The 25,906-nt window shown below is 55.4% G+C and overlaps 1 protein-coding gene across 1 annotated transcript in view; it reads right to left on the bottom strand.

The window, feature by feature from the left end:
- Positions 1–25,906, bottom strand: part of SH3PXD2A (SH3 and PX domains 2A) — a 79,871-nt gene that overhangs the window by 38,795 nt on the left and 15,170 nt on the right. The window contains exon 2 of the mRNA XM_012661752.1: positions 15,167–15,298. Within this exon, the coding sequence (XP_012517206.1) occupies positions 15,167–15,298 (132 nt within the window). The remainder of the gene's footprint in view (positions 1–15,166; positions 15,299–25,906) is intronic.

The following is a 25,906-nucleotide window of genomic DNA, read 5'->3' on the forward strand; positions in this document are numbered from 1 at the left end:
TTCAGTCCACCAACTTTGGGAAGCACCTCTCACAGCGCCCAGGGGGATTTGCTTACGGGAACTCAAGGCACAGAGATTTTTGTTGCTTGTTGCATAACTTGCCCAGGATCACCCAGTACGCTAATACTCCTAAACCCTGAGAGCTTGGGCTCGTGCACTCTGGTTGGATATCAGACTGGGCCATTTCCATTTGGGCCTCTCCCCTTACAGGAATGGAAAACCAAAGCTCAGGGAGGCCCTACAGGCTAGTCACCAGGGACAAGCCCACACCCTGGGTGAGGTTTCTGGAGGAATGCAGAGGGATGCCACGAGCAGCACCTCTCAAGCCCACTCAAAGCAGCCCCACAGGCCCTGCAGGCCTCCACTGGGACTCTTGGCACCATGGCTTCTCATACAGGGAGCACAAACAAAGCCCTGTTCCCTGCTGGGTGCAAGTCTGGCTCTGGGACAGGCAGCCCCAGAGACCTGTTTCCCTCAGCCCCCAGAAGGCAGCAGAGAGAGAGCTACACCAAAAATAGTTCCTCCCACCATGGCGCCCACCTCAGGACCTGCAGAGAACCACAGCACATTGACCAAGAGCACAGCACATTGACCAAGAGCCGGCATACAGGGAAGAACTGGCCCCTGGCTTTCTTGTCTGAAAAACAGCAGTCATGATGCCTATACTTTACAGGGCAGTGGCGATAATGACAGGAAAAAGGGTGGTTAGCTCGTTGCCTGGCATACAAGAGGTTATTTCGGTAATCTCTTTCTTGCCTTTCCCATAGGTTTCTGATATAAAGTCTCCAGAAAGCAGCGAATGGGTCCGACTTCAGCCTTAAATACCCCTGTCCTGGGATAACTATCCTGGAGCCGTGGTTGGGTTTAAGGTGATCTAGGTCTAGGTTCTCTCACAGAGCTTCTTCCTGTACCATTTGCCATCCTGTCTCTTCTGCCTCTGGGCACCATCTTGTTTTTCCTGGTTCCCAAGAACTGGTCTAGCACAGACCCTACCCTAATCCAAGAAGAAAAGGCCACACTTAAGCCAGATACTCCCCTAGTCCAGATGCCCTGGAGATTGCCCAGCCCAGGTCTCTCATTCTAGAGACTCGCCACAGTTACACTGATTGGTCAGGTGGTGATGACTGACACCCATGAGCACCAATGAGTGATGCAGCTCTTCCCACACTACCCGGTCTCTGGTGCCTCCCACCCCAATGCACAAAGGAGAGCAGAGTCCCCCACCCTGCCCCACAACCCGCCAGTAACCCCGGCCCCCTCAGCTGGGTCAGAGTGGGTAACTGCTTCCCCTTTAGATGGTCTGCTCCATGGAGATGGGGATTAAGTCTTCCTTATTGACCTCTGTGCCTGGCACACAGCAGGGAGTAAATGCTGGTGAATGAATGAATGAATGAACGCATGGATGAGCAAACGTCTGATCTCTAGCTCCTGATGACACACTTGCGTGTTCGCTTGGCTCTGGTTTTCTGCAGTCTGAGTAAGGCCCAGCCTTTGCCATCCCATAGCACACAGTGCAGCAAAAGGTCCTTGTACCTGAGGGCAGGGAGATGGGGCAGAAAGCTGGGGGAAGTCACTCATCTGGTCCGCCCCCCATACTTCCACCTCCCAGCCTCCAGGGGTTCACCCCACCACCTCTGGACCCTCGGAGAAGAGACTATTCTAGAAGTGGTTGGAGGTTGGTGCCTGGATGGAGTCAGATAACAGGAATGGTGGCGGTCGGGAGGGCTGGAGCCATGAGCATTTCCCCCCTTTAAATATGCCCTGTCAGTGCAGGTCAAGAGACCCCCAGCTGAGTCCCAGCCCTTAGCCATGTCAGGCTACAATTTCGCTCCCAAAGAAGTGAGCAATGTCGCAATATCATGACAGTTCCAGCTCCCCAGCTCTGGTCTGTCCCTTAGACTGGAACACGGATATCTCCATCCCCCACGCTCTCTGTCCCGGTCTCTGGATCAGAGTTCCTGCCAAACCTGGCTCCGACTCCATCCAGCCCTTACGCTGAAACCACTTCCAGAATGGAGTTTCTCCTGCCAGAGCCCTGAGGCAGTGGGATGACCCCATGGGGGCTGAGAGATGGGGCATGGAGGGCAGGTCAGGCCCCTGAGGTCCAAATCCTCCTCCCAGCTGCCACGTTGGTGCTGACAAGATGCTCTGGCCCCAAGTGGATGCCCTTTAAATCTAAGGAGGTGAGTTTGTACCTGGCTGTGCAGTGAGGCCTGGGACACAGGTCTGGTGCATGGAAGCAGAAGAAGGGGGTTAAATACTGATAAAGGGGCCAGTGGGGTGGACCCCTGGATGCTCATTCTCCATGTGCAAAGCCCAGATGATGAAGTAAAGGTCTCTCCCTCCAAGGAACAATTAGTTAAAATTCCACCCTGTTGGCAGCAAGGTCCCGGCCACCCCTGGTCCTGCTCCTGTTATCAATGCCAAGGGAAGCACACCCGCGTGATGGCAGCACTCTGCGGGCAGTGTTACGCATGCCCAAGCACAGAAGAGTCGATCTGATGCCTGTCTCAGAGGCGCTGGTTGGGGCAGGGGGAGGGGATGAGGAGCAGGACCCCCGTGCTGGGTCAGAGCCAGGAGGGATGGGAGTCCTGCATTCTGTTATTTCATGAACTGGTTAAGGTCCACTCCAATGTGCTGAGCCATTATTTTCTGTCCCCACCTGACCTCCATGTACACATGCAGTGAAGGTGTGGCAAGCACACAGAGAATGCCAGGACGCTTGGCTGGTGTGCAAGACAGAGGTGAGGCGGTCCCAGGTAGACAAGAAAAACTGGGAAAATAGGATTCCCTAGTTGACCCCAAGGAGGGATGGGGGCAGCAACTTCGCCAGGCAATCCCTGCCCCAACCCCAGTGGGGTGAATGGAGCCCTCTGATGCTGGGCCCTTGCGACCCCTCACCAAGCCTCTCTTCAGCCCCAGAGCTATTGCTTTCACAGACCTCGTTTAAGTTGAGAAGGACGGGGGAGGGGGCCAAGGAAAACTGCATTCTTCCCCACCAAAGCCAAGACCTAAAGTAATACTTCTGGTCGTAACTGATCCCGGCCTGTTTGTGATTACGGGCCCTTTACTCACTTTCTGGCAGGGCGGCCCTGGAACCCCACAGCACGGCTGATGGGGAGAGACACCCTTGCTCACTTGGATAATCTTGTCCTCATCTGACATGACCAAAAACGTCCATAGGCCTTTCTGCTTTCAGCAGTTCTCCAGGGCAACTCTTCCAAACGTTATTTTTTAAACAGGGGGGAAAGCCACCCCAAACTCCTATCATGAAATTCCATGACACTCATCATATTCTTTCTGTTCCCAGCACTGTCCTAGAAAACATGACAAGCACCAGCTGCTCCCATTGGCCGTTACTAATTACAAGAGGCAGAGAGGCGGGTCAGACTGTATTCTCCCCTTGCCCACCTCCCCCCACATTAGGTGAGAACACACACGCACATGTGCACACGCACACCCTTTTGCTGCCATAGCACAGAAGTGGCTCAGGGAAGCTCAGGACTATTTCTCAGCTGTTCTTTCTCCGGAAATTTAATCTGCTCAGCATTTGGCCTCACAAAGCCCATTCCAAAGGTGTCCAGGAGCCTACAATCCCTGTGATCATCATTACAAACCCAAGGACGCTTGCAGCCAGTGACCCATTTGGCTGCTAGGGAGAGCTGGCTGAAGGCTTGCCAACATGGTCACATTCCCCGGCTAGCTCCCTCTGAGCTGAACTGGCTTGTTTTTGAGGGCCCAGGGGTAAGGAGGAATCTTAGAGCTCAGAACTGCAGAGATAAAGAGCCTCCTTCTTACCCAGCTTGGTAACAGCACAATGGTCAGGGGAGGGGCGGCCTGGTATCTAGAAAGCAACCGGGGCCAGTCTTCATTCCTAATCGCTCCTCTGATCTGCAGGTGAGGAAAGCTGGTGCTCAGAGAGGTACAGTGGCTTGCCTGAGGTCACCCAATTGTTTAGTGGCTGAGCTTAGAGCCTGATTGACCAGGATCCTCTTATGCAAAGCCTGGCATTCCATGATAGCATGCCACTGCTCTGCCCGTGAACAGCACACCCTGAGCACAGTGCCAACTGGCAATTCCTTGACCCAACACCTGGAGCAAGGAGCAAGAAGTGGGTGTCTGGAACTGGTAGAAAGCCCCACCAGGGCACTGGCACAGAAAAGTTATTTGGCCAGGCAGGCATGGGAGACTCAAGTAGCTGACGCTGCCGGTGCTGGTGTAGGGCCTGGGTCTTGAGTCCGAGACTCCAAGCCCTGCACCCTTGCCATACCCGCATGCCACCCCGATTGCAGCTGTTCAAGAGCCTGCTACAATCAGAAAATGGTGAACACGCTGAGCGGAGAGCGGGCAGGGCCTTGTGAAGGCTCCAATTAGAAGTACAGAAAACAAACCAGCAAGACAGAGTGTCCAGAAACACCAGGACTAAATGCCTGGCCAAGCTCAACAGCAACCTCACCCCCTTCCTGGGGGAAGGCAGGAACAAAAAGGGCTGAGGACGCAGAGCCTCTGGGTCTGAGCAGGGCTCACAGCCAGCTGCGGGACAGCCCCACCTGCCCTGGAGGGCACCGCTGCCCCCCTCCCAGCCTGACTCATTCTCCAGTTGGGGTGTTTGATGCTGATCTTGCAGGGGAGTATTAGAATAATGAGTCTCTTTGACAGCACAGGGGTGGGGAGGTGCCTTCGCCTGGCTTGAGGCTGGAGGGCCCAAGTCAGGGGGGCAGCGCCTCAGCAGGGAGAGCAGCTGGAGCCCTGTTCGCCCCCCTCACCTCTCCTGGCACCTGCTGTACCATTCCCTGGGGCCTCAGAAACAGCCACCTCTGCACCAATGGCCCACAGGCGTGCGGCAGTCCTACCATAGACTCATTATGACACCAGGCATGTGGCCTCACTTTTCTAGGCCTCCACTGTTCCTCTGACTAGGAGAAACATCTCCCTCAGCCCGGCAAAGAGGAACAGGGGCCTCACCTACATCTGAGGCCCTTCAAGCCACTTGACACACCCCTCCAGCCTGTTTCCTGCTGGGTGAACCATCTTATCTCAGGCAGCCCCAGGCACTGTGCTAGGTCACACCTGTCCACTCCACACTCCACACCTCTGCACATGTCACTCAGGTTCACTCTGCTTGGAGGACCTTCCTCCTTGAGCCTCGAAAGTCACCTGAGGCCTGCCCCAAGTTTAAGACCCACCTTCTCCAGAAGGCCTCCCCGCTACCCAACCCAGGCACTGTCCCCGTCTCTCAGCAAACATGGCAGTATCTGCGCAAACTCTCAGCACCCAGAGCAGACTGCGCCATCCTTCTGCGTCCTGCCTTCCCGTCCTCAGCAGCAACGCCTTGCTTTCTGCCTCGCACGTCGTAGGTGCACAGTGAAAACAACTGACTCATCACACCTGGGCTTTTACCCTGCTACTAAGAGGGAGCCCTAGAATGCGGTCACCTTTGGCAGAGGGAAGACAGGGACAGCTGCTTCTCCTCCACTGGGCACCCCAGTGCCGGGCATGCTGCAGGGCACACAGTAGGCGCTCATGTTTGTTGACTGAATGAGCAAGCTGCATCCTATAGAAGCAGTCCCTGCGTGCAGGATTTCACTGAGAGCTGAGATGTGATGAAGGCTGGGGGAGGAGGGTGCGGAAGGAGGCAGGTCTTTCTCGGGATGGTATATGGTTGGGGGAGGGGGCAGGACAGGTCCGTTTAGTTGAAAGAAGGGCACAGCAGTGTGGGCTGGACGATCAGTATCACCCTCATACACTCAGCCCTCCCCACGGACCTGGTTAGCCAAAGGTGGGAACATTCACACAACTCTCCTGCAAGAAACTCGGTCTTTGCCAATGCACTTCCCTCCCTTTTAGATTCTCTCTGACCTGCTTCCCGTTTCTCCTACCCCAGCAGGGCTTTAGCAGAACTGACCTCTACTTTCCTGCTCTGAGGTCTAGTGAACTCACACAGCAAAGCACTTCTGGGGTTTGGCTTTCCGAAGCAGCGAAATCCGTAACGAAAGCGTCCAGATCTCCAAACCCTGGCCAAACTGCAGCGTTTGAAGCTCATGTCCTACCTCCCCGCTGTGCAACCTTGGGGCAAGTCACCTCACCTCTCTGAGCTTCAATTTCCTCCTTGGAAAGACTGAATGCCAATATCCACCCTGCCTCTTGCCAAGATGTTTTATAGGCTGCATGGTTTTATATCTTGTACCACACAAGATACTGTGATTCAGAAAGAGATCACTTTGAAAAAAGTTCAAAATCCCTGATTAGCTAGCAAAAGTGGGCATGTCCCCAGGTGGCCTTGCCTGGCCTGACGACCCTCCAGCAGGGCTGTCAGAGGACACACAGGCTCTGGCCCTGTGCTTGAAGCTTTGCTCGAACCACAAGGTTCTAGGACACGGCAATCCCAGAGCAGTGTGTGGCAACACCGATGGCCAGATGATGAGGAGCAAGGCATCTGCTATTGCACGCCAGGCTCCAGGACCCGCTTGTGGTGCGGCCACTTACGGCCAGGCCTTGGCAGACTCACTCTGCCTTTGGCTCTTTCTCACTCCCATGGTGCTCCCGGGCCATTTCCCCACAATCCAATCCAATAAGAACTTAGGAGAGGCAAACAAACTTTAGCATGAGCCTCAGAGGTGCCCAACTAGGAAGGGAAACGAAGAGCTTGGGCTGAGACAACTAAATGAATCAAAACCAATAATGTCATTCGAGCAGGGAGACGTGAACGGGCGGGTTATATGCGCCAGAAGCTTCCCACCATTTCCTGGGATCCGACAGCTCAGTCCTGGGACAGGGAGCCCCTGAACACCGGCACGCCCCAGACTCTGCAGGCCATCTGGGTTAACTGGGTCACCCTGGCTGTCCCCCTGCAACGAGGCCAGGATTCTAGGTCAGCAATGAGAACCCAGAGGATGAAGTTATGGAATTTGAAAAGATGCTGCTAGGGACGAGGGTGGTCACCACCCCCACAGCAGAGCGATTACCGAAAACCCAACTGCTGAAGTGTGCAATACCACGCGGCCACAGGGTGAGCTGGGGAAAGAACGAGGGAGGGGAGAGTTCTCAAGCCACATTCCCTGAGGTCCTGACAAATTATAGACCCCAGAAAGTGTTTGCTTTACACGTTGCCGAAATCTCTTACATAAGAGTGGAGGAAATGTTGTATGGGGAGATCTCTTCCCTGCACTTCAGCAGGGAGAGGGAGGGGTGGGGGTTGCAACCTGTCACTTCTACTGGGGACGGAGGCGATGCATGTGTGTGTTGGGGTGGGCAGAGGCCTCTGGAGCTGCCTGCTCACTGGCACCTGTGCAAAGGTGTGTCTGGGTCAGGGGAGTTGGGTCCCCTCTGTCGGCTCCACTGGGGGGCTCCAATTTGGCATCCAGTGACCGCGATGGCCTGGCACCACCTGGCTCCCACCTCCCTCTCTGCCTTGCTCACCACTGCCCTCCCAGACCAGCGGGCCTTCTGCTGCTTCCTCCAAGCACCCACCTGTCTGTCCTCAGCTTCAACAGCACCTCTGCAGAGAGGCCCGCCCTGACCACACTCCATCCCTGCTCCCCGCTCACTGGCTACCACAGCGCCTGCTTATTTCCTGCCTTGCACTTTCCAACGTCTAGAATTATTTTCTTGGTCTACTTGTTAACATGTTTCTCGGCTATAGCTGAGCCCCATGAGGGCAGGGGTTTGTCGGCCACTGTCACCTCTGGATCCTCGGCCTGTCACTTAGTCAGCTAATATGGCTTTAGTGATGACCGACCGACCAGCTGAAGACTGGCTTTGTGGGGGGCCTGGGCAATGTGGTTAACGGGGTCCTTGGTGCTCAAACCTGGAAAAACAGCATTTTGGAGATGCTTGTGAACAGAGCCAGGGGAAAACTGTTTGCCCCCCAAAAGGGAAGGCAGCCAGGTGTTGCGCTGAGGCTGGGATGAGTGGGTGATGTCACTCTGGCACTTCAGCTGGACTTCCAAGGCCACACAAGCCACACCTGAGGCTACTACTGAACCGCATCTTTTGCTCAGGAATGACTATTTAAGGAAAATGGCCTCAGAGGAGTCTGGGACACAACAGGGTTGCAGAGCCAATGTCAGGTCACAGTGACTGGCTGCTCAGCCTGCCCAGCCCGAGCAGAGCGGAAGTGTGGCAGAGGGAGCACCCCTGTGCCTGCTGCCCCACCCAGCCTCCTGGCAGCTGGCTCCTCGCAGGTGGCTGGCAGTGCTCAGTGCTGACAAGCCTTGGATGCCTCCCTGACAACAGCACCTGCAGACCTAGCTGGAGGAAAGTGCTATTTGGAGAGCCTCCGGCCCCCACCACGCCTTCCCCTGCCATCCTCTTCCCCGCAGCAGGGAGGCTTGCTTCGAGGCCCACCCTTCTCAGGGGGCTCTCTGCTCAGCAGCTTCCATGGCCCACGCCTGCTGGCCCTGCTGCCCAGCTCCCTCTTTTCTTCTGCTTTGTGGTCTCGGCCCCTCTCTGCCTGTCTAACCCTGCATTCTCCAAGCCCAGCTCAGTGCCTCCTACTGGAAGCACTTCCCAACTGTGCCAGTCCTCACCCCAGCACCTCAGCTCTGCACCACGCAACAGAGCCACTGAGGGATTGGCACCGGGATGTCACGGGTTGGCCACTCCTCTCCCCAGCCTTGCATTAAAGTCCCCAATCCCATGAGGCTCCTGCTCTTGGATCACCAATAGGACCTAGCTTCTGTCTCTAACCCTTCTTCCTGTCACAGGCTCTGTCCAGAACAGCTACCCAAGCAATCCCTCTAGGGAGGTGACTCTGGCCCCAGAACGGGTTGTCCTGGCCTCACTGCCTTACAGTAAACTCCCTGCTGCCACACACACCCACCTCACTGACCCTCAGGGCTGAGAGAGTGCTCAGACAATCCATTCTGTAGCCAGGTGGGGAAATAGATGCCACAAGAGGGAAACTGGCCCCCTGTGGAACCCAGGTCAATCTGTAGCAGAGCTGCCCCGTCTCAGTCCAGTGGTCTTACTAGTGGCTATCATATATTGAGCACTCACTGTGTTCCAGGCCCTGTACTAAGCACTGAGTTAGTTCCTTTTGCATCAGCAACCCTATAGCTATGGGTACAATTACCCCCATTTTATAGGTAAGGAAACTGATGCTTAGAGGACCCAAGAAACTTCCCCAGGATAACCACAGGAAGTAACCAAAGCAAGATTAAAAGCAGGCTTACATGGGCCAGGCACAGTGGCTCATGCCTATAGTCCCAGCACTTTGGGAGGCCAAGGAAGAAGGATCACTTGAGGCCAGGAGTTCCAGACCAGCCTGGACAACATAGCAAGAACTTGTCTCTACAAAAAAATAAAATTAGCCTGGCATGGTGGTGCTCATCTGTAGTCCCAGCTATTCAGGAGGCTAAGGCAGGAGGATTGCTTGAGCCCAACAGTTCAAAGCTGCAGTGAGCTATGATTGTGCCACTGCACTCCAGGCTCAGGCAACAAAGAGAGACCCTGTCTCAAAAAGAAACAAACAGGCCAGGCACAGTGGCTCACACCTGTAATCCTACTACTCTGGGAGCCTGAGGCAGGAGGATCAGTTGAGGTCAAGAGTTCAAGACCACCCTGAGCAAGAGTGAGACTTTATTTCTACTAAAAATAGAAAAAATTAGCCAGGCGTGGTGATGTGTGCCTGTAGTCCCAGCTACTCAGGAGGCTGAGGCAGGAGGATCGCTTGAGCCCAGGAGTTTGAGGTTGCTGTGAGCTCGTGAACTATGATGATGCCACTGCACTCAGGCTGGGGCAAGAGCGAGACTCTGTCAGGCTTATTTAACTTGAAGTCCATGTTCCCAATCGCTATGCTATCCTGCAATCTCATTCTTAAAACAATCTCTAACCTGGAGTGAATATAGCTGGGCTGGAAGACCCAAGGCTAGACTAGAACATCCACCTCTGCTCCGGATTTGTGCTCCCCAGCCCTTTCCCCTCCAGCCAACTCTATGAAATGGAGAGCAGCTGCACACTAGGGATGATCTTGGACCAGAATGGACTCTGCTGATGAGACTGAGAGAACAGAAACACATGTGCTGCATTTAGGAAGAGAAGGGCTGTCAGAGAGCAAGGCTTTCTGATGGCTGGAACAGGACCTCATGGGCCAGTCACCACCTCTGTGGGGATTACCACATCTAAATGAAGACTGGTTCATTGGAACCAAACTCTTAAAAGGCTGTTGCAAAGATAAGAGTGTTAGCTCACTTATCTGCAATGCAGATTGTAATAATCCTGCCTTTCTAGAAACAGCCTATCCCATCTTCATTAGGACACCTCTTTTCTAGGAGCAGGGTAACTTGGCAGTCTGAATTAGTAATCAGGTGGTTCCTTAGCACGCACAGAATCTAAGCAAAAGACATAGAAGATATAAATGAAATCCATTAAGATAAAGGAAAGTCTGGAAAGCTATCCTAGCCTCACAATACAGTCTATCCGTTAAGTGCCCAGAGGGCTCATGTCAATTAGATTCCAAGCTCCATAAAGGCAGGAACCTCCTGGGTACATTCCCAATTAGCACAGAGCCTGGGAGAGAGGCAGTTTTCAAGAACTGTGAAATAAATGAGTGAATAAATGAATACTACATACAGTGTATTTCTCCCTTACGAAAAGCCCATGGGTACATATCACTGCCCCCTTTTACCCATCAAAAAACAAACTGATTTCTACTTATATCAATGTAGCCTTAGACCTTAAACCCAGTATTGGAATTCCAGATTCTTTGCCCTCTCTATCACACACACAGCTGCTGAACAAGTAAAATAGCTGCAGCCACCATGTTTTCTGGTATCTTCCCCCACCCTTCAATATCTCCCTTCTTTAAAACCTGCCCACCAACAGCTATTGCTGAAGGGGTTCGTTAAGTAGCCATGTTTATATCCTGCAATGCTTCTCTTGAACACAGCTGATTGGACCAGGGCTGGACACCTGATCTACGGTCTGCCAATCCATTGGCTAGCCAGGAACCAATGAGATCCAAATTTCAAATATGGTGCTCAGAGGATCAGAGGCCATGGTCAATTGTTGGTAGCTGTCTCAACTGAAAACTCATGCAGAGTCTGGCCCTGACAAACCAACACCATGCAAACAAGCTGCTGCCATGGGTGAATGGGTAGAAAAGGAAGGCTGGTCTGCAGTTAGGAGAAGAGCACAGCTGTGCTTTAGATCCATGTAGTACGCAAGAGAGCCAGAGTGGCTGCTTTGGCTTGTGCTCACTTTCTGTGGCTCCCAGTCCCAGCCTACAAAGTTGGGATTTACTTCTCACCCTTGGGTTCAGTAAGATTTTCTTATATCCTTCCAGTAATCTCTTGAGAAAGTCTGAGTGAAATTTCTGCTCTCTGCTTACAACTCAATTGGGGCTAAAGCATTGACACTGGAGGGGAGAGAAGATTCTCAGATTCTCAAACTCTCCAAGGCTCAGTTTTCTTGTCTGTGGGAAAAAAAAAAAAAAAAAGATGGACCAGGGGAGCACAAAATTCCCTGCTTCCAAGGAAGTTTAAGAACTCCCAGTGTATCACGCTGATGCCAGGAAATAAGCAAAGACTCAGAGAAGGAAAGTTGAGTCAGGAAAAATTCTGTTGACTCATCTCCCCACTTCCTCCCCTGGCCTGTAGTCCTGAGAAGGAAACAATCTTGGAAAGTTGGAGGCAGCTTTGCTCAACACTGTGATCAGAGCGGTCAGGACCCCGACATCACCACTCTGCCAGAAATGAGACCCAATTATGCCTGCTGCAGACTAAAGCCAATGTCGTCTTTGGGGCACAAGAAATGTCCTACAAAGGAGGCTCTGAGGCGCTGCTGCTGATGTTAAGGGTGGAGGGGTTTCCAAAGACAACAACAATGGCTGCTGCACGCCCTGGTATGGCCTGCTGGGTGCAAAGCTACCAAAGCTACTGAATCTTTCTGCTCTATGTGTCCCTATTTATCAGTGGAGAAAAAGAGTCCTTTTCTGGCTGGGCCCCAGGCCCACTGCTTGATCGAAATGCTTTCCCTAAAGCTACTTGGTCCTGCTTTGGGTTTCTTTAACTTCTGTTCCCTAAGATAGGCTTATCCTCAGTGCTGGGTACACTCCTCAGATACTGTTAGCTGTTGCCTGCCCCCAAGTTCAATGGATAAATTAACATGAATTCCCACTACCTATGAGCACCACAGGAGGGATACAGAAGCATCCTTCCACAAGGATGTTCCAGGGAGCTCTGTGGTCATCTCGATCAACCCATAGCACTGCCAACTTGGGTTTCCACCTGGCCTCTGTTGAGGAGAGATCTCAGCTCTTGGACTCTAAGGATATTACTTAACCTTTTAGCATGTTACTTTAACTGCAAAACGGCTGAAGTGCCTTCTACCGCATGGGGTTGTTCCACAATCCCAGAAGAATGATGTGTGAGAAGGACGTGGACGGGCACCTGGTAGTTACTGTTTATGGACTCAGAATCACCTTCCAGACACGTCTCTTTAGACCCATGAGAACGCACAGTGGTTCTGATGAGCAGGCAGAGCCAGAGGTGGCTGGATTCCTCTGTGGACATTCTACTTGAGGGACAGCCAGCCGAGTGAGAGGGGACACAGGCAGAGTCTTGGCACCCAGTGGGTAAGGCGAGGCCAGGAGGCAGGGATGGTGCTGACTGGGGCTGTGGCCCAACAATGCAAATGGAAATGCCTCAACACGCCCACCATGTCCCAGGGTCAAAGGCATCACAATTGGGTCTTTGTTCCAGAGTTCAGAAGCCTCACTCGCCACTCCTTCCAAAGCCAGCTCACAGGATGCACAACACGCCTCCTCTCCCCAACTCCCCCACCGTCAGCCTCCAGCTTCCCTGATCAGGAACCACCCTCCCAAGGATCTGCAGTTTGGCCCTCTTCCCTTCTCCCCTCCACCCGCTAGTTTCTCTGGTTAAGCTGGTTGTATTCTCCAGGCGTCCTGGTTTCTGATAGCAACAGACAGGGTGGGTTTGCATGAGCAGGCCCAGCATTCCAGGTCCCTCTGTGATAAAGATACTCTACTCCCAGATAAATGGGAAAGCCACGTTCGGGGAGGTCAGTTGCTCCAGCCCCCACTTCCAAGCAGCCACAAGGTCACCTCCATCTTACAGAAGGGATAACTGAAGCCCAGAGAAGTTAAGGGACCTGAAGTCACCGAGGCAGCAACTGGAAGGTAGAATCCTACTTCTAAGAACAAAGCTCCCTCATAGGATTGGTGTGCCAGACTGAGTGGCTCTGGCCGCAGGTGGCAATAGGGAGCCAGGGTACCTGGGCCACCTCACACAGCCATCAGGAGCTCCTCAGGACAGCAGTGTCTCTGCACCTTTTCCAAGCCTAACACAGACCTCCATGTTTTCAAGGCTCTCCTACTCCACTCCTGCGCAGGACTCCAAGTATTCCCAGGGCCCTGGATATGGGATAGGGAGGGGAGGTCTTAAAGCAGGATGGACTTTCTTTCATGTGGTGTCTCCTCTTCAGCCATCCTGGCCTGTGGCTGTCTCCCAGAGACACAGGGGCTCACTACCTCCTGCTGCTCAAGGGGTATACAGCTGCGGAGCTGAGACAGGGCAGGTAAGGTGGCAGGAGAGTCCCTAAGCCAGAACTTGTAAGACCTGACCTTACACTTTCCTGGTACAAGCTCCAAAACAAACATCTCCTTTACCTGGGGTCTCCCATTTCACCATCAGAGATCCCTTCCTTTGGGTCTCAAGGTGCTTAGGGCTTCCAGAGCCAGACCCCCTCGGCATTGCCAGCTTCCTTTGGGAGCAGGGAGGTGGGGCTGTTAGCATGACAAATGCTGGGGGCAACATTGTGCAGGAAGGAGATCAGTGTGGGCACCTGGGACATGGCTCTGCCAGGTGGGACTGTCACTGCTGACCACGGTGGTGATGACTCCAGACACAAGGGCAGAGCCTGACCTGAGAGGAGAACAGGCTATGAAGACCCCAGACCCAGGAGGGCCATGAGTCAGGTCTATACTGGCATCACAGTCCTGTTCTCCTGAGCCTGCCTCCCCCAGGAGGCCTGCTGGGATTTCCTCAGCATCCCTGCAGCTCCTTGCCCTCCCCAGAGGCATAGAAATCAGGAGCACCCCAGTTCTGAATAACCTTGGGAGATTTGCTTCCCCTCAATCTCTCTGAGCCTCAGTTATGCTATCTACAGAATAGGCGCCATAGTCCTTTGGTTTGCCTTCCTTTCAGATGTCAAAACACTGGAAGGGGACAGAGTGGGACAAGGAGCGGAGAATAGGCCCCTCCCCTCTGGAAGTGTCCACCAAACAGTCCAAGGAGGCCTGCACACAGGGGCCTTCCCCGCAGCAAATCGAAACTAAAACAAAACATCCCAGGAGCCAATTCAAGCCCCAGCAGGCTGTGGACAACTGCTGATGGATGTCCTGGGCTCAAGTCCCATCCCCGGCCCTGTAGGGGCGGGACGGGCCTGCACCTGGGGACTGACAGACCCGGGCTCTCCTCTCTCCACCTGCTGTGACTCCTGCTGGCAAGGACACCAAAGCACTTTGGCCCACCCTGCAAGAACCTTGGAACCAGCACCCCCTGGGCAGCTGTCAGCATGGCCCCTATGTCTGCTGCAGGACCCCGCCTGGCTTGGGGACCTGGCTTCATCCCCCATCTGGGCCCTCTTCCTGGGTCCTGGGCCTCCAGCTCAGCAGGGGGCAGTCAGCTCACCGGCCAGACACTCATCAACTCCCCCAGGCCTGGCCCTTCCTCAAACAATTCGCCAGGGGCCTGGGGACCCTGGACCCCATGGTGACATTCTGGCTGCCTTCCCTACCAGCTGGCTGCATTCTCCTGCCCTTGCTTGGACCCAGGCTTGGAATATGGCCCCGACAGGGGAAGCTGCTGCTGGGCACCCCAAGCTGAAAGCCACCTTCCCCATGGGCCTCAGAGGGCGTGGGGACCCGGAGCAGGGGCTGGACGAGTATACCTGTGGCTGCCGCCCTGGCCTTGCATTAACACAAGCCAGTTAATTACCCCGGGCAGGGGAGACATTCTTCCACCACCAGGCAAACTGCTGGCCTGCAGCCCAAACCAACAGGGGAAACTTCAGCCTCCTCAGCCCTCTCCCTGCCAGATGGAAATAACGTATAGCTGCAGAGGTGGGGGAGGAGGAAGGAACAAAAACCAGCCCGGCCGAGCAGCCAGGCCGGAGCCAAGTGGACAGCCGCCGGCCGGGCACTCACCACTTTCGTTCTTCTCGATGACATCCACCACCTCTCCGGCCTGGAGGCTCAGCTCCGAGTTCTCCTGCTTCTTATAGTTGGACACCACCACGTACTGTTCCAGGATCATGGGCTCGGCGTTGGTGTCGGCACCTGGCGAGGGCAGAAAGCACGCGGTGAGCCAGCGGCCAGCCATGGCCCCGCGGCCGGGGCGCCCCCTGTCCATCGGCCTCCTCGGGGGAGGCTGCTCCGTCGCCAGCGCCGCTCCAAGGGGCAGCCCGCAGCCAGGGCTCGCAGCTCACTGGGCCCCAAGGACAGGCCATATAGCAAGGACCCACACCGGCCCGCTGCACTGCGGGGGCCGGGGGACATGGGAGCCAGGGGGCTAGGGAGGGGACAGTGGAGGAGGGGAAGAGGAGGCGGAGGCGGAGGCGGACGCTGAGGGAACTTAGCAGAAGCTTCTGCGGATGGGTTAGTCACAGCCCGGCATGAGGGCGTCTGCGGAGAGGCCTGGGGCCGACATGGTCTCTCCAGACTCTCCAGCCAGCAGGGGCGCGAGGGGAGGACGGAGGGCAGCCCATGAGGGCTGAGGTCAGAGCGCGGATGGGAGAAGCCGGACAGGCAAGGAGGAGGCTCCTGCCTCGACCCCCAGCCCTGCAAAGCAAGAGAGAGAAGGCAGCCCCGCTCCCTCGGGCGGGAGCGGGCAAGGGCGGGAGCGGGAGAGGAGCGCGGGAGAGAACTTCTCCACGGCCCAGGCGAGGAGTCAAGAGGGTTTGAGGCCGCCAATCACCGGGGCTCACTCGCAACCCTTAAATAGAAACACATGAGACCCGTCGAATGAGCAGCCGGGGGTGGAGGCAGGGGAGGGGGTGGAAGCAGGGGAGGGAGGAGGCCCAGACTGTTTACTTGAAACCCAAGAAGAAAGTCCCAGCCCCATCTAGCCCAGCCCGCCCCCTGCCAGCTTTTCCTCAAGTTCGGCAGTCCCTGCCCTCAGGCTCACCGACTCAGGAGCCCAGGGCCAGCCCCCTGAGCCCCGTTTCCAGCCTGGCCGCTGCCCTCTTGCCACACGGAGACGGCCTCAGCCTCCCTCTGCCATTAAATGCAGTGTGGGGGCTTGTGGGCAGGCTCCTGCAGCCTCCAGCCGCCCTCTCCTGGCGGTTTCATGGGCTGGAGGGGTCAAAAGCTGGGCCCCAGGCTCCCAGAGCACGCGACTTCTCTGTCCTCCTCAGCCACCGGACGGGTGCAACATTCATTAAGCAAGCACCAGGCTGGAAAGTGGACAGGCTGAGTGCCTGTCTCAGCTCACTAGCTGTGTGGCATTGGACATGCTGCTTGAACCTCTCAGGGCTTCAACTGTTACCACCACCATCATTAGGGCGTGGGTGGGAATAAGACACCCAAGACATACATGCCTTGCTAGGAGCTAAAAGGATCCACAAGTCAGGGACTGACTAATCAGTCACCTCCTACAGGAAGCCTGCCCAGACCACCTTCAGCCCAAAGGGAATTCCCAGTACAGTCTCTGAACTAGGTGTCTGCCAATCTCCTTGAAGGCTGGGGGCTTCGTACCGCTAGCCTGGCTACAGAAATGGCAGAGGGGGGTCTCCAGGCTCCACACAGCCCCGCTGGTGCCTCAGCCTGCAGCCACATTTCCCGCACACCCAAGTCTGACCTGGCAAATGTTATATGCCAGGCACATTTACTGCCCCATTCATCCAAGCGACACCCCTCTTATCTGCCCTTTTCACAAATGCTTTATCTGCCCTTTTCACAAATGGCTAATCGGAGACCCAGAGAGGGTGTGAGACACACCCCAGCTCCCACGGCTGGTGTGGACAGAACCATATTCATTCAGTACTTTTTTAGGTTCAAGCCCCTCTCTCTTTCCATTACAGAACAATGGCCACTGATTTGTTTCTATTCATCTCATTCTCCCAGCACAATGATCCTCAGCTTGGTAGCACAGAATCACCTGGGGAGCTTTAAATGCCGACGCCTGGGCTCCGGAAAGCCAGGCATAATTGTTCCGGGGCCCAGGCATGTGTAGTTTTAGACTTTGTGCTCCGCTGGTGCTGGGGTGCACACAGGAGTGAGAAGCACTGCTTAGGTCCTTGGGTGCTTCTGTGGAGAGGCTCCATCCACCCTAGGGCAGGTGGTGACAGCCACAGAACTCTGGAAACCCCACAGAGGTCCTCCTTTGGGGGGAAAGAAACCCACTGTCCCCAGCAGTTTTCTCCCAGGAGGTGTGGCCCCTACAGGCCCAGCTGAGCCCCTTGGAGACTCAGGGGGACTCTGTCCCAGCTGAGGCGTGCCCCATGGATTCGCACATGCATAATCCCAGGCAGCCCCTCCAAAGCCAGGATTGTATTTCAGGCAGAAATGCAAACAACAGCTGGGCAGCAGGGCCCGGCCCGCCTCTGCACTCAGATGCAGCCAGCTTCTGTGCCTGCCCCTGCCAGCTGGGCAGGGCAGCACTGGGCACTGCGCTGACAGACTACCTCCCACTGTGCCCCTGGGGCACAGCACGGCAGTGCCGGGCCTGTCCCGGGGCCCTGGGCTTGGAGCCTCCATGGCCAACAGCAGTTCTTAAGTGCACCCGGCAGGAAAAGGGCCAGCCTCCGTCCTGTGATACAGGGGGCTCCCTACCCAGGCTGGGGGGCTCTGGGCGAGAAAAGCTGGCAAGGAAGACTCAAGATACAAACAGAAGAGAGGAGTTCCACAGCAGGGCAGAGCTTCCGAGTCCTGAGAGTGCCCAGATCACAGCGATGGCACCACAAGCCTTTGTCAGCGCCATGGCCCCCGGCGCTGTCTCACGTGATCCTCACAACCCTATGCGCAGGTCCTGTGGCAGCTCCATCTTACACATGGGCAAACTGAGCTGCATGAGGGCAAGAAATTTTCCTAACGTCACACAGGTGGGATTGAACCAAGGCCACCTGATGCCATCGCTTATGCTCTCAACTTCCACTCTGTACACGGCCTTCGGGAAGTCACTGGTGCCTGGTCCCCAGGGAAGGGCCCTGCCTCATCATATGCCCAGATACGTGGCACACGGTTGGTGCTTCATAAAGACTGGAGTATGGGCCTCTTGTTGACTCTCGCCACCTCTCTTGACCAGACCACAGTGCCTGCTTGGTAGCAGCCACGCAATGAACGTTTGCGAAATGAATGAGTAAAACAAACGAACCAACCGGCAGACAGAAGAACAGAGCGATTTGCTGGTTTGTTGAGTCAATATGCACAGACCAGGCGGGGCCTCACCTCCGAAATAGAAATACGGGGAAAGTCAGCCACTGAACTCGAAGGGAGAAAGGGGAGGGGGGAAACAGAGGTGAGGAGCAGCAGGGAGCCCTGGGTTTGTGCTAGAAGATGCTAGAGAGGAAAGGAGGAGGTGCCGGGGAGTGGGGAGACATCAGCTCATTTCCATCCAAGCCAAGAAAATCTGAGGCAAGATTTCAAAGCAGAGGAAAATCCACACACCCACATCCCTGCCCCTACAGCCTTCGTGGAAAATTGGCCTGAGCCTTCTGAAGGCTGACACTCCGGGTGACAGGTAGAAACGTTAAGAAAATGCTCTCCAGGCATCAGAGAACACGGACAGGCCGCGGTGCTTCGTGGAGGCTACTGCGAAGGTTGTGGGATGGACACACAGACACACACTCTGTCCTTCTGGCTGCCCTCCCCTCCCCCAGCACACACAGGCTCCCAGCTTGGTCCTCTGGCAGCAGCCTCTCAGGGTGTTGCCTGCCTGGGCGGCGGGAGCTGGGAGCAGGTATCCAGATGAGAAACCGCTCGCAGGCCAGGCGGGCAGTGGGCGGTGATGTCATCCCACAGAGGCGGCTCTGGATCCCCTCCCAGCCAAGGCCTGGAGAACCGGGGGCGGGAGAAATCTGCCTGAGGGGGGCGGGGGCAGTGGACGGGGCCTCATGTCTTTAGATGAGAAGGACTTGGCAGCAGCAGGGAGAAGGGGTGTCCCCCTTCTAGAGACTGGAGCCTCTCCTAGGTTGGAAGGGGACTTCGCATGAGTCTCGTCCAGGGACAGACTCTTGTGCTTTATTAGAGCCCCTGGCTGGACCTGCTGGGGCCCTGGGGGTCTTCAGGACGCCTGCCCCACCCTTGCCTCACACCTGCATTCCTCCAACTACCACCTGGATGGAACCCTGGCTCCTGCCTGATCCTGGCTGCCAACTTAAACTTCTAAACTAGGCTTTTGCCAAGTCAGTCCCCTGCTCTAACACCTTCTATGGCTCCCTGTTGCCTGTGGAATAAAGGCCAAATTCAAACCCAGTCTTTCTTGCCAATCTGAGCTCCCCACGTTCCCTGACACCCCACCCCCACCATTCCATGCAACAATCGTGATTCAACACATGTGTACTGAGCACCTACTATATGCCAACGACACTGTTCTGCGCAGGTTCTTACTTTCCAAGCCTTTGCTTTAGCTGTTGGCCCCTGCCTGGAAAGCCTTCCCTTCTACTCTCTCCCAATCCCAACTCTTCCCAAGCATCTCTGCCCTCCCAGGAGGCCTCTGATCCCTGCAGCCACAGTGCTCGCTCCTGTGCCCTGCTGGACTTCCTGCTGGGTACTGCTCTCCACCCAGACCATGTACTTGAGACAGTCTCCCTGATAAGAGCTGACACCCCATGCCATAAGACACGACAACGGACACGATGATTACCTGAGATTCATGATGCAAAAGCTTAGAATTAGAGTCGAAGGGTCTAAGGTCCAGTCCTGCTTTGCCCTTCCTAGCTGTGTGACCCCGGGGAGGATAGTTAACCTTTTTCCCAGCTTTAGCTTCCTCATCTATAAACAGGAACAATAATAGTATCTACCTCCCCGGGTTGTTCTGAGCATGGGACGAAGCGACGGGGGCTAACACCCTGTGTAAGTTGCAGGCAGTTGTTTATAAGGCAAACAGGGAATGGGGGATCTGGGGAGGAGCTGGAGGTTTTGGTTCCTCTGCAGCTCTGGAACCAGCAGGCAGCTCAGGGCAAGGACTGCAGGCACCAGGAGAAGGTGAGGCAGAGAGACCCAGGCCTTCCTGCGACTTGCCTCCCCCAGACCCCACTCCAGGCAGGCAGTTGGCGCTTGCTAGGCTAAGCTGCCGAGGACCCTCATCTCAAGGATATCCTGCCTCAGCCCCTCACCTCTGAGTTTCCTGTCCCCTAGAACTCTCCAGCATTCCAGATGGAGAAACCAAGGCCCAGAGAGACCTGGCAACCGGCCAAGACTCTGGCCCTGGACTCCCAGTCTGGATGGGTTTCCCCTCGGCCCACACTGCCTCCCCTGGGCCTCTTGTGTCAAACGGCGGGGCTCATGCTGAGAAGCCAGGCCCCATGGCAGCCTCCGCCCAGGCTCCCCAAGACCCCTAACCCTGGTGCCCCACCAGGGTCCCTCCGGCCCCTCACAACTGGCTCCTCCCAGGCTGCACTGGGCCTGCTGGCCCCTCAGCTATACGTTTGGTGAATAGAATGTATTGCTGTGGGCCAAGTGGGCTCTGGCTCACTGGCTTGTGGAGAGGGGAAAAAGGGACAGGAGCCCAGCGATTAGCTCAGGCCCAGGCCCTCGGCACAGGGAACACCGGGAGGGCGCCTGCAAGGGAGGCGGCCCCGCACTCCCACCCTCTGCCTTCTCCTCTCCTCCGGATCCCTCCCAGGATGTCCCCCTCCCACTCCCTGCTCACAGCTGTGGTGGGAGGGCTGAGCCTTGGGCTCTCACCCCCAGGGTTGGCCCAGCCCCCTGCCCCTGCCAACCCCTGACCCTTCTGCCTGAGGACCCTGCCGTACTGGTTTTTCTGCCATTGTCCAGTAAGACTAAAGGCTAAATGCTAGTCCCTGATGCCTGGTCCCACTCATCCTGGACACAGGCCAAGGCTCAAGTCCCCAAGGACCAGCTCGGCCAGGCAGGGCAAAAAGCCCTGAAAGGCTCCAGACCACTGGGGCATGGGGACTGTGACCCACCCTCAGTCACAGTCACAGGACTGTCCCGCTCAAATCCCAAATCTCCAGCTCCCCGGTGAGATCACTGGAAACGAGGCTTGGGCTTCAGGGACCTCAGCACTCTGCTTCAGTTTAAATGCCTGAAATGACACGCAGCATCTCGTGCTGGCGCATCACTGGGACGGCCACTTGAGATGAGCCGAAGCTGATGGGATGGGAGCCCCACGATCACCCGAGCGCATTCGTGTGCTAGCTCCTCACGAGGTAGCATGACATCCCCTAGGGAGGTTACACAACCCGCCCAAGGCGGCACGGCCAGCATGCGGCAGAGCTGGGACTCACACCCACACGCCCTGGGTCCAGAGCACATGCTTACACATTGTGCTACAGGGTTATCATCCTCAAAGGGCTCCATGGCTGGATCTGAAAACCAAGAAGGGTCGACCAGGGAGGCAGCGGGCACAGTGAGTGGAAGATGCCCGATTTGCCAATAAAGGGCCACTACACATCACAGGGAAACATGCAGAAAGCGGCTGTGGGCACCAGCTCCCACGAACACATGCCTGGAACACACATGTTCACATGCATGCAGTACCTGTCACGTCCTTCTTGGGAGACTCAGCCCAGCTGGACAGCCACACTTCCGAGTGCCCCGAGAGCAGGCAGCAGCAGGAGAGGAGAACACAGGAGAGAGACGGTTAGGCAGGCAGGAGGTCCACAGCGAGTGGCTGCAGGCGCCGCATTAGGCCAGCCACGGGCGGAAGGCGGAGGATGGGAGGGGAGTGATTTCCTGGCCCTGGGCTGGCTGATGGGCGTGGGCCTATATGATTACAGAGGCACTGGGACACTGCGGGCTGGGACAGGGATAATGAGGTGTCTGTCGAAACGCAGGAATCCTCTGGAGCACAGAGAATCCTACACAACCCCCGCCTTGGAACGGGGCCGCGGGTTATCATGGCCCTGCAAAAGGCAGCCCGGCCCGTCCTCTCTGGCCATGTGGGTGGCTGGCCCCACAGGGCCTGGAGGTTCCAAAGATCCTCAAAAGCCAGCAGGCTCAGTGGCCTGGACTCAGAACCTCAAATGTCTGGGTTGGAGCAGCCAAGGCCAGTGTCCAGGTCTTGGGCACCACATCCACTGGGCCCTGATGTCCGGTCCAGCTTTCACCATAGCCCCACCCACTGAGGAAGCCAGACAGGCCCTGGCAGAATGGACGGGAGCATCACTGCAGAGTCTCACTCCCCAACCCCAACCCAGAAGGACAGGGACCTTCAGTGACCAGAAGAGATGAGGGCTCTGTTCCAAGCTCAGATGGTGGTGTCCAATCTGGGCCTCAATTTCCTCACCTGTGAAATGGGGTTAAAAGTTGTCCTCCTGCTAAGAGGGAGGAGAGCAAAATCAAAGTACCGCAAAGAACACATGATTACGGGATATGATACCATCAACATTATAAAGAGGCAGAAAGCTCTTGCTCTAATCAATGGTACGAACATTCTAGAATATAAGGTCACCATATAGAGAACACTGACGCAGTCTATGTATAGGCTCACATCTTTCCCCCATCTTACAGGCGAGGAATCTTTCAGAGAGGGAAGTAACTGGCCCGAGCTCGCATGAGCCACAAATGGGACCAGTCTGGTGGCATCCCCAGTCTGCTGCTTTCTCCGCCGGGCTGCTCAGAACCTCCGCAGGAGCAGAGCACTGGCTGCAGTGGGGACAATCACAGCAAGTGCTGAGCTGTAAGTCTGGGAGACAAACCCTTCTGCCACCCACCCTGTGCTGGCCAGGAGAGCGGCCTGGCCCATTCGCAGGCAGTACGATAAACAGCAGCAAACGTTTACACAGCATTTACTCCCTGCCAAGCACGGCGCTGAGCACTTTACACATAGCAACTCACATATTACAACAAACCTACAATGATAGGTACTATTATTTCCTCGACTTTGCAGATGAATAAACTGAACGAGAGAGGTTAAGTAACTTGCCCCAGGTCACACAGCTAGCATAGTGTCCATCTCTTCCGGGGACACTGGTGCTCAGAGCTTGATGCCACTCATCGTTTCTTTAAAGGACCTAACTCTCTCCCTTGCCTGGCAAGCCACTTCCCAATCGCAGGCTAGCTCCCCGTGCAGAAACTGACCCTGCTGGTTCTCTCTGTAAACCAGAAGAGTGGGGCTCTGCTGGAGAGGTTTGGTAGGACCTCAGGAGTCAGACTGCTTCGGGTTGAATTTAGGTTCTGCCCCTTTGAGGAAGCTACCTAACCTCTCTGAGCCTGTCCCTGAACTTAGCTTCTGGGACCTGTGAAGATTAAATGAGATAATACATAATAGCGCCCAGCACTGTGCCTACTACGTAGTCAGCGCTCGGTAACGGTTAGCTGCCATTGGCGATCTCTCCCATGAGTGTGGTTAGCATGAGCCTGGCTCCCTGGGTTCAGTGAGCTGTGGGGGGCACCAGAAAACTCACGCTCCTCGGGCTGCCAGGACGGGAGCTGGGTGGTGTTTGACACTGGATGCACCAAGAAAGCTGGCGTCGGTCAGCTTCCCCACAGTCACCCTCAGAGACCAGGTCAGCAGGAATCAGAGGTAGAGGGACTCCAGGGGATGTCTCCAGAGCCTCTCCCCAGGCCTAGGGGTCAGCATCCTCCTCGAGCAGCCGCGCGACGCTGGCCCAGGGCTGAGATAAGGGAGACACACCTGGGACCTCCAAGGCTTTAAGCTGGTGTGGCCAAGGAGGTCTGAGTTCAGAATGTGGGGCTTCGCTGCCTGGGGCCCACACCTTGCTGAGGTTCCAACTCCCTACTGCTGTACCCCAGAGATGTGGCCAAGTGGGCTGCCCCCCAGCAAGGCCATGCCAGGCCCCTCCCAGCCCCCTCTGACCCTACATCAATCACCTTGTGCTGACTCAGCTGAGAGGTCACCCACATCTCTGTCCACCTCAGCTTGCTCTACCACTTTGTATACTTTCCCTTTTTGGGTCCTTCCTAAGGAGACCTCTTTCAGTGAGCCAAGGGAAGGCATTTAGCCCAGTCCCAGAGAACCCAAGAAGCCCTGTTCTGCTAGAACAGGGGTCTTTACAGAGCCACAGAGTAAATATTTTAGGCTTTGGGAGCCATGTGGTCTCTGTTGAGATTACTCAACTCTATTCTTGCAATGCAAAAGCAGCTCCAGATCATATGTAAAAGAATAGGTGGGCTGTGTTCCAATAAAACTTTATTTATAAAACCCCAAGGTGGGCTGGACTCGGCCTGCGGGCAGACAACCCGAGCTCACACAACCCAAGCTCATGCCTGTCCCCTTCACCCTCCCCCATAAGCAGGCCTTCCCATCTCTCTTCCCAAAGGGAAATGGGAAGCAGACCAGAAACAAGCCTGTCTTTTTAAAAGAAAAGGCTTTCTAAAATATGATTTATTTCCCAGTCTCTTGACCTGCAGAATTAATCCAGTTCCGCTGCTCCCACTCAAAATCTCTCCGCTTTGGAGTCCCTTCTGTCCAGCCCACTCTAGCAAGCCTTATCCCAGGGTGGGAAGGACCCCTTCTGCCTCCTTACAATGAACAGAGGAGAGCCTCTGGCTCACAAACCTCGGCCCTCCAGCCAAGAGGCAGACAAGGCTGCTGGCTCAGGGCTGGGAAGACAGAAAGATGGAGAGACAGGGAGATGCAGCGAGGGAGCAAGAGGCAGGCGCAGCCCCAGTGAGCAGCTGTGACCGACACAAACCAACTGCTTCCTGCCCTGCCTGCAGTCTCTACTTCCCTCCTCTCTGTGACACAGAACCTAGGGCCCTACAGAGCTGGGTCACGGGCCTGCTGCAAAGCAAGGGACACGGAATCTACACAACTAGTCTTACTGAGAACTAGCTGTATGACCTTGAGCGAGTGGCTTAACTCCTCTGGGCCTCAATGCTCACACCTGCGAGATTAAACGTTTGGGCCTCTCGATCTCTAAGGTAGTTGTTTGATCTTCTGGGCTTTCCCAGCAGAAACCTGGTAGTCTCCATAACACAAGCGTACCACAGCTGAAACGCATCTTTCCAGGGAAAACCACGTGACCGCAGGCTCCATGCAAGGAAACCCAAGTCCCAAACAGCAGATGATTCAGGAGGCACAGAGGTCAGAAGTCTGGGGCGAGAATGAAAGAAACCCTGGTTCTTGTGCTCACTTTGCCACTTAGCAAACCTCTGCTTCTCTTTCCCTTGTTTTCCAAAATGGGGATCAAAATACCTACCCTGTCCTCTCTGTGGGGCTGAGACGGAAATGGCCTAAAGCGTGCGAAAGGTGCTGGAGAGGTAGGAATTAGGCCTCTGGGACACGAAGGAGAGTGGGTTTTAGGGACAAAGCTGATAGTGGGGGCAGTGGATTCCTGGGAGACAGGTGGCACGGGGACCGCTAGCCTTAGCTAGCCCACGGTACTCGTGTCCCTGCCACAGCCATTCCTCCTGGCTTGCAACACCAGCAGGAAGCCAGGCCCAGAGAAAACCCGGGCCTGCAGGTTTTGACCAAATACAGGGACCTGAGGACACGCAGATGCTGACGCCGAGTCTTGTCAGGTCCCTGCAACAATGAGAAATCAAAGAACAACCACCCTGACTTTAAGGAAGCCCCTCTAACCCCCCCCCCGGCCACCCAAGGACTACATAAAAACACACGGATAGGCATAGGTTAGGAAATGACCCCGTAGGTTCATGCTAAGGCTTCGTTTGAGCTTGAGTACCTCCAGAGCAGTGAGAATTGGGTTCAATTTACCCAAGTCTAGTCTCAATCCACGTTTCCAGGAATGCTTCCCTCGTGGAAAGCAAGTTCCACCCCTCCAGAGTAATAAATCC

This window comes from Propithecus coquereli, unplaced genomic scaffold (assembly GCF_000956105.1).
Source record: "Propithecus coquereli isolate 6110/MARCELLA unplaced genomic scaffold, Pcoq_1.0 Scaffold73, whole genome shotgun sequence".
In the NCBI taxonomy this organism is placed as follows: Eukaryota; Metazoa; Chordata; class Mammalia; order Primates; family Indriidae; genus Propithecus; species Propithecus coquereli.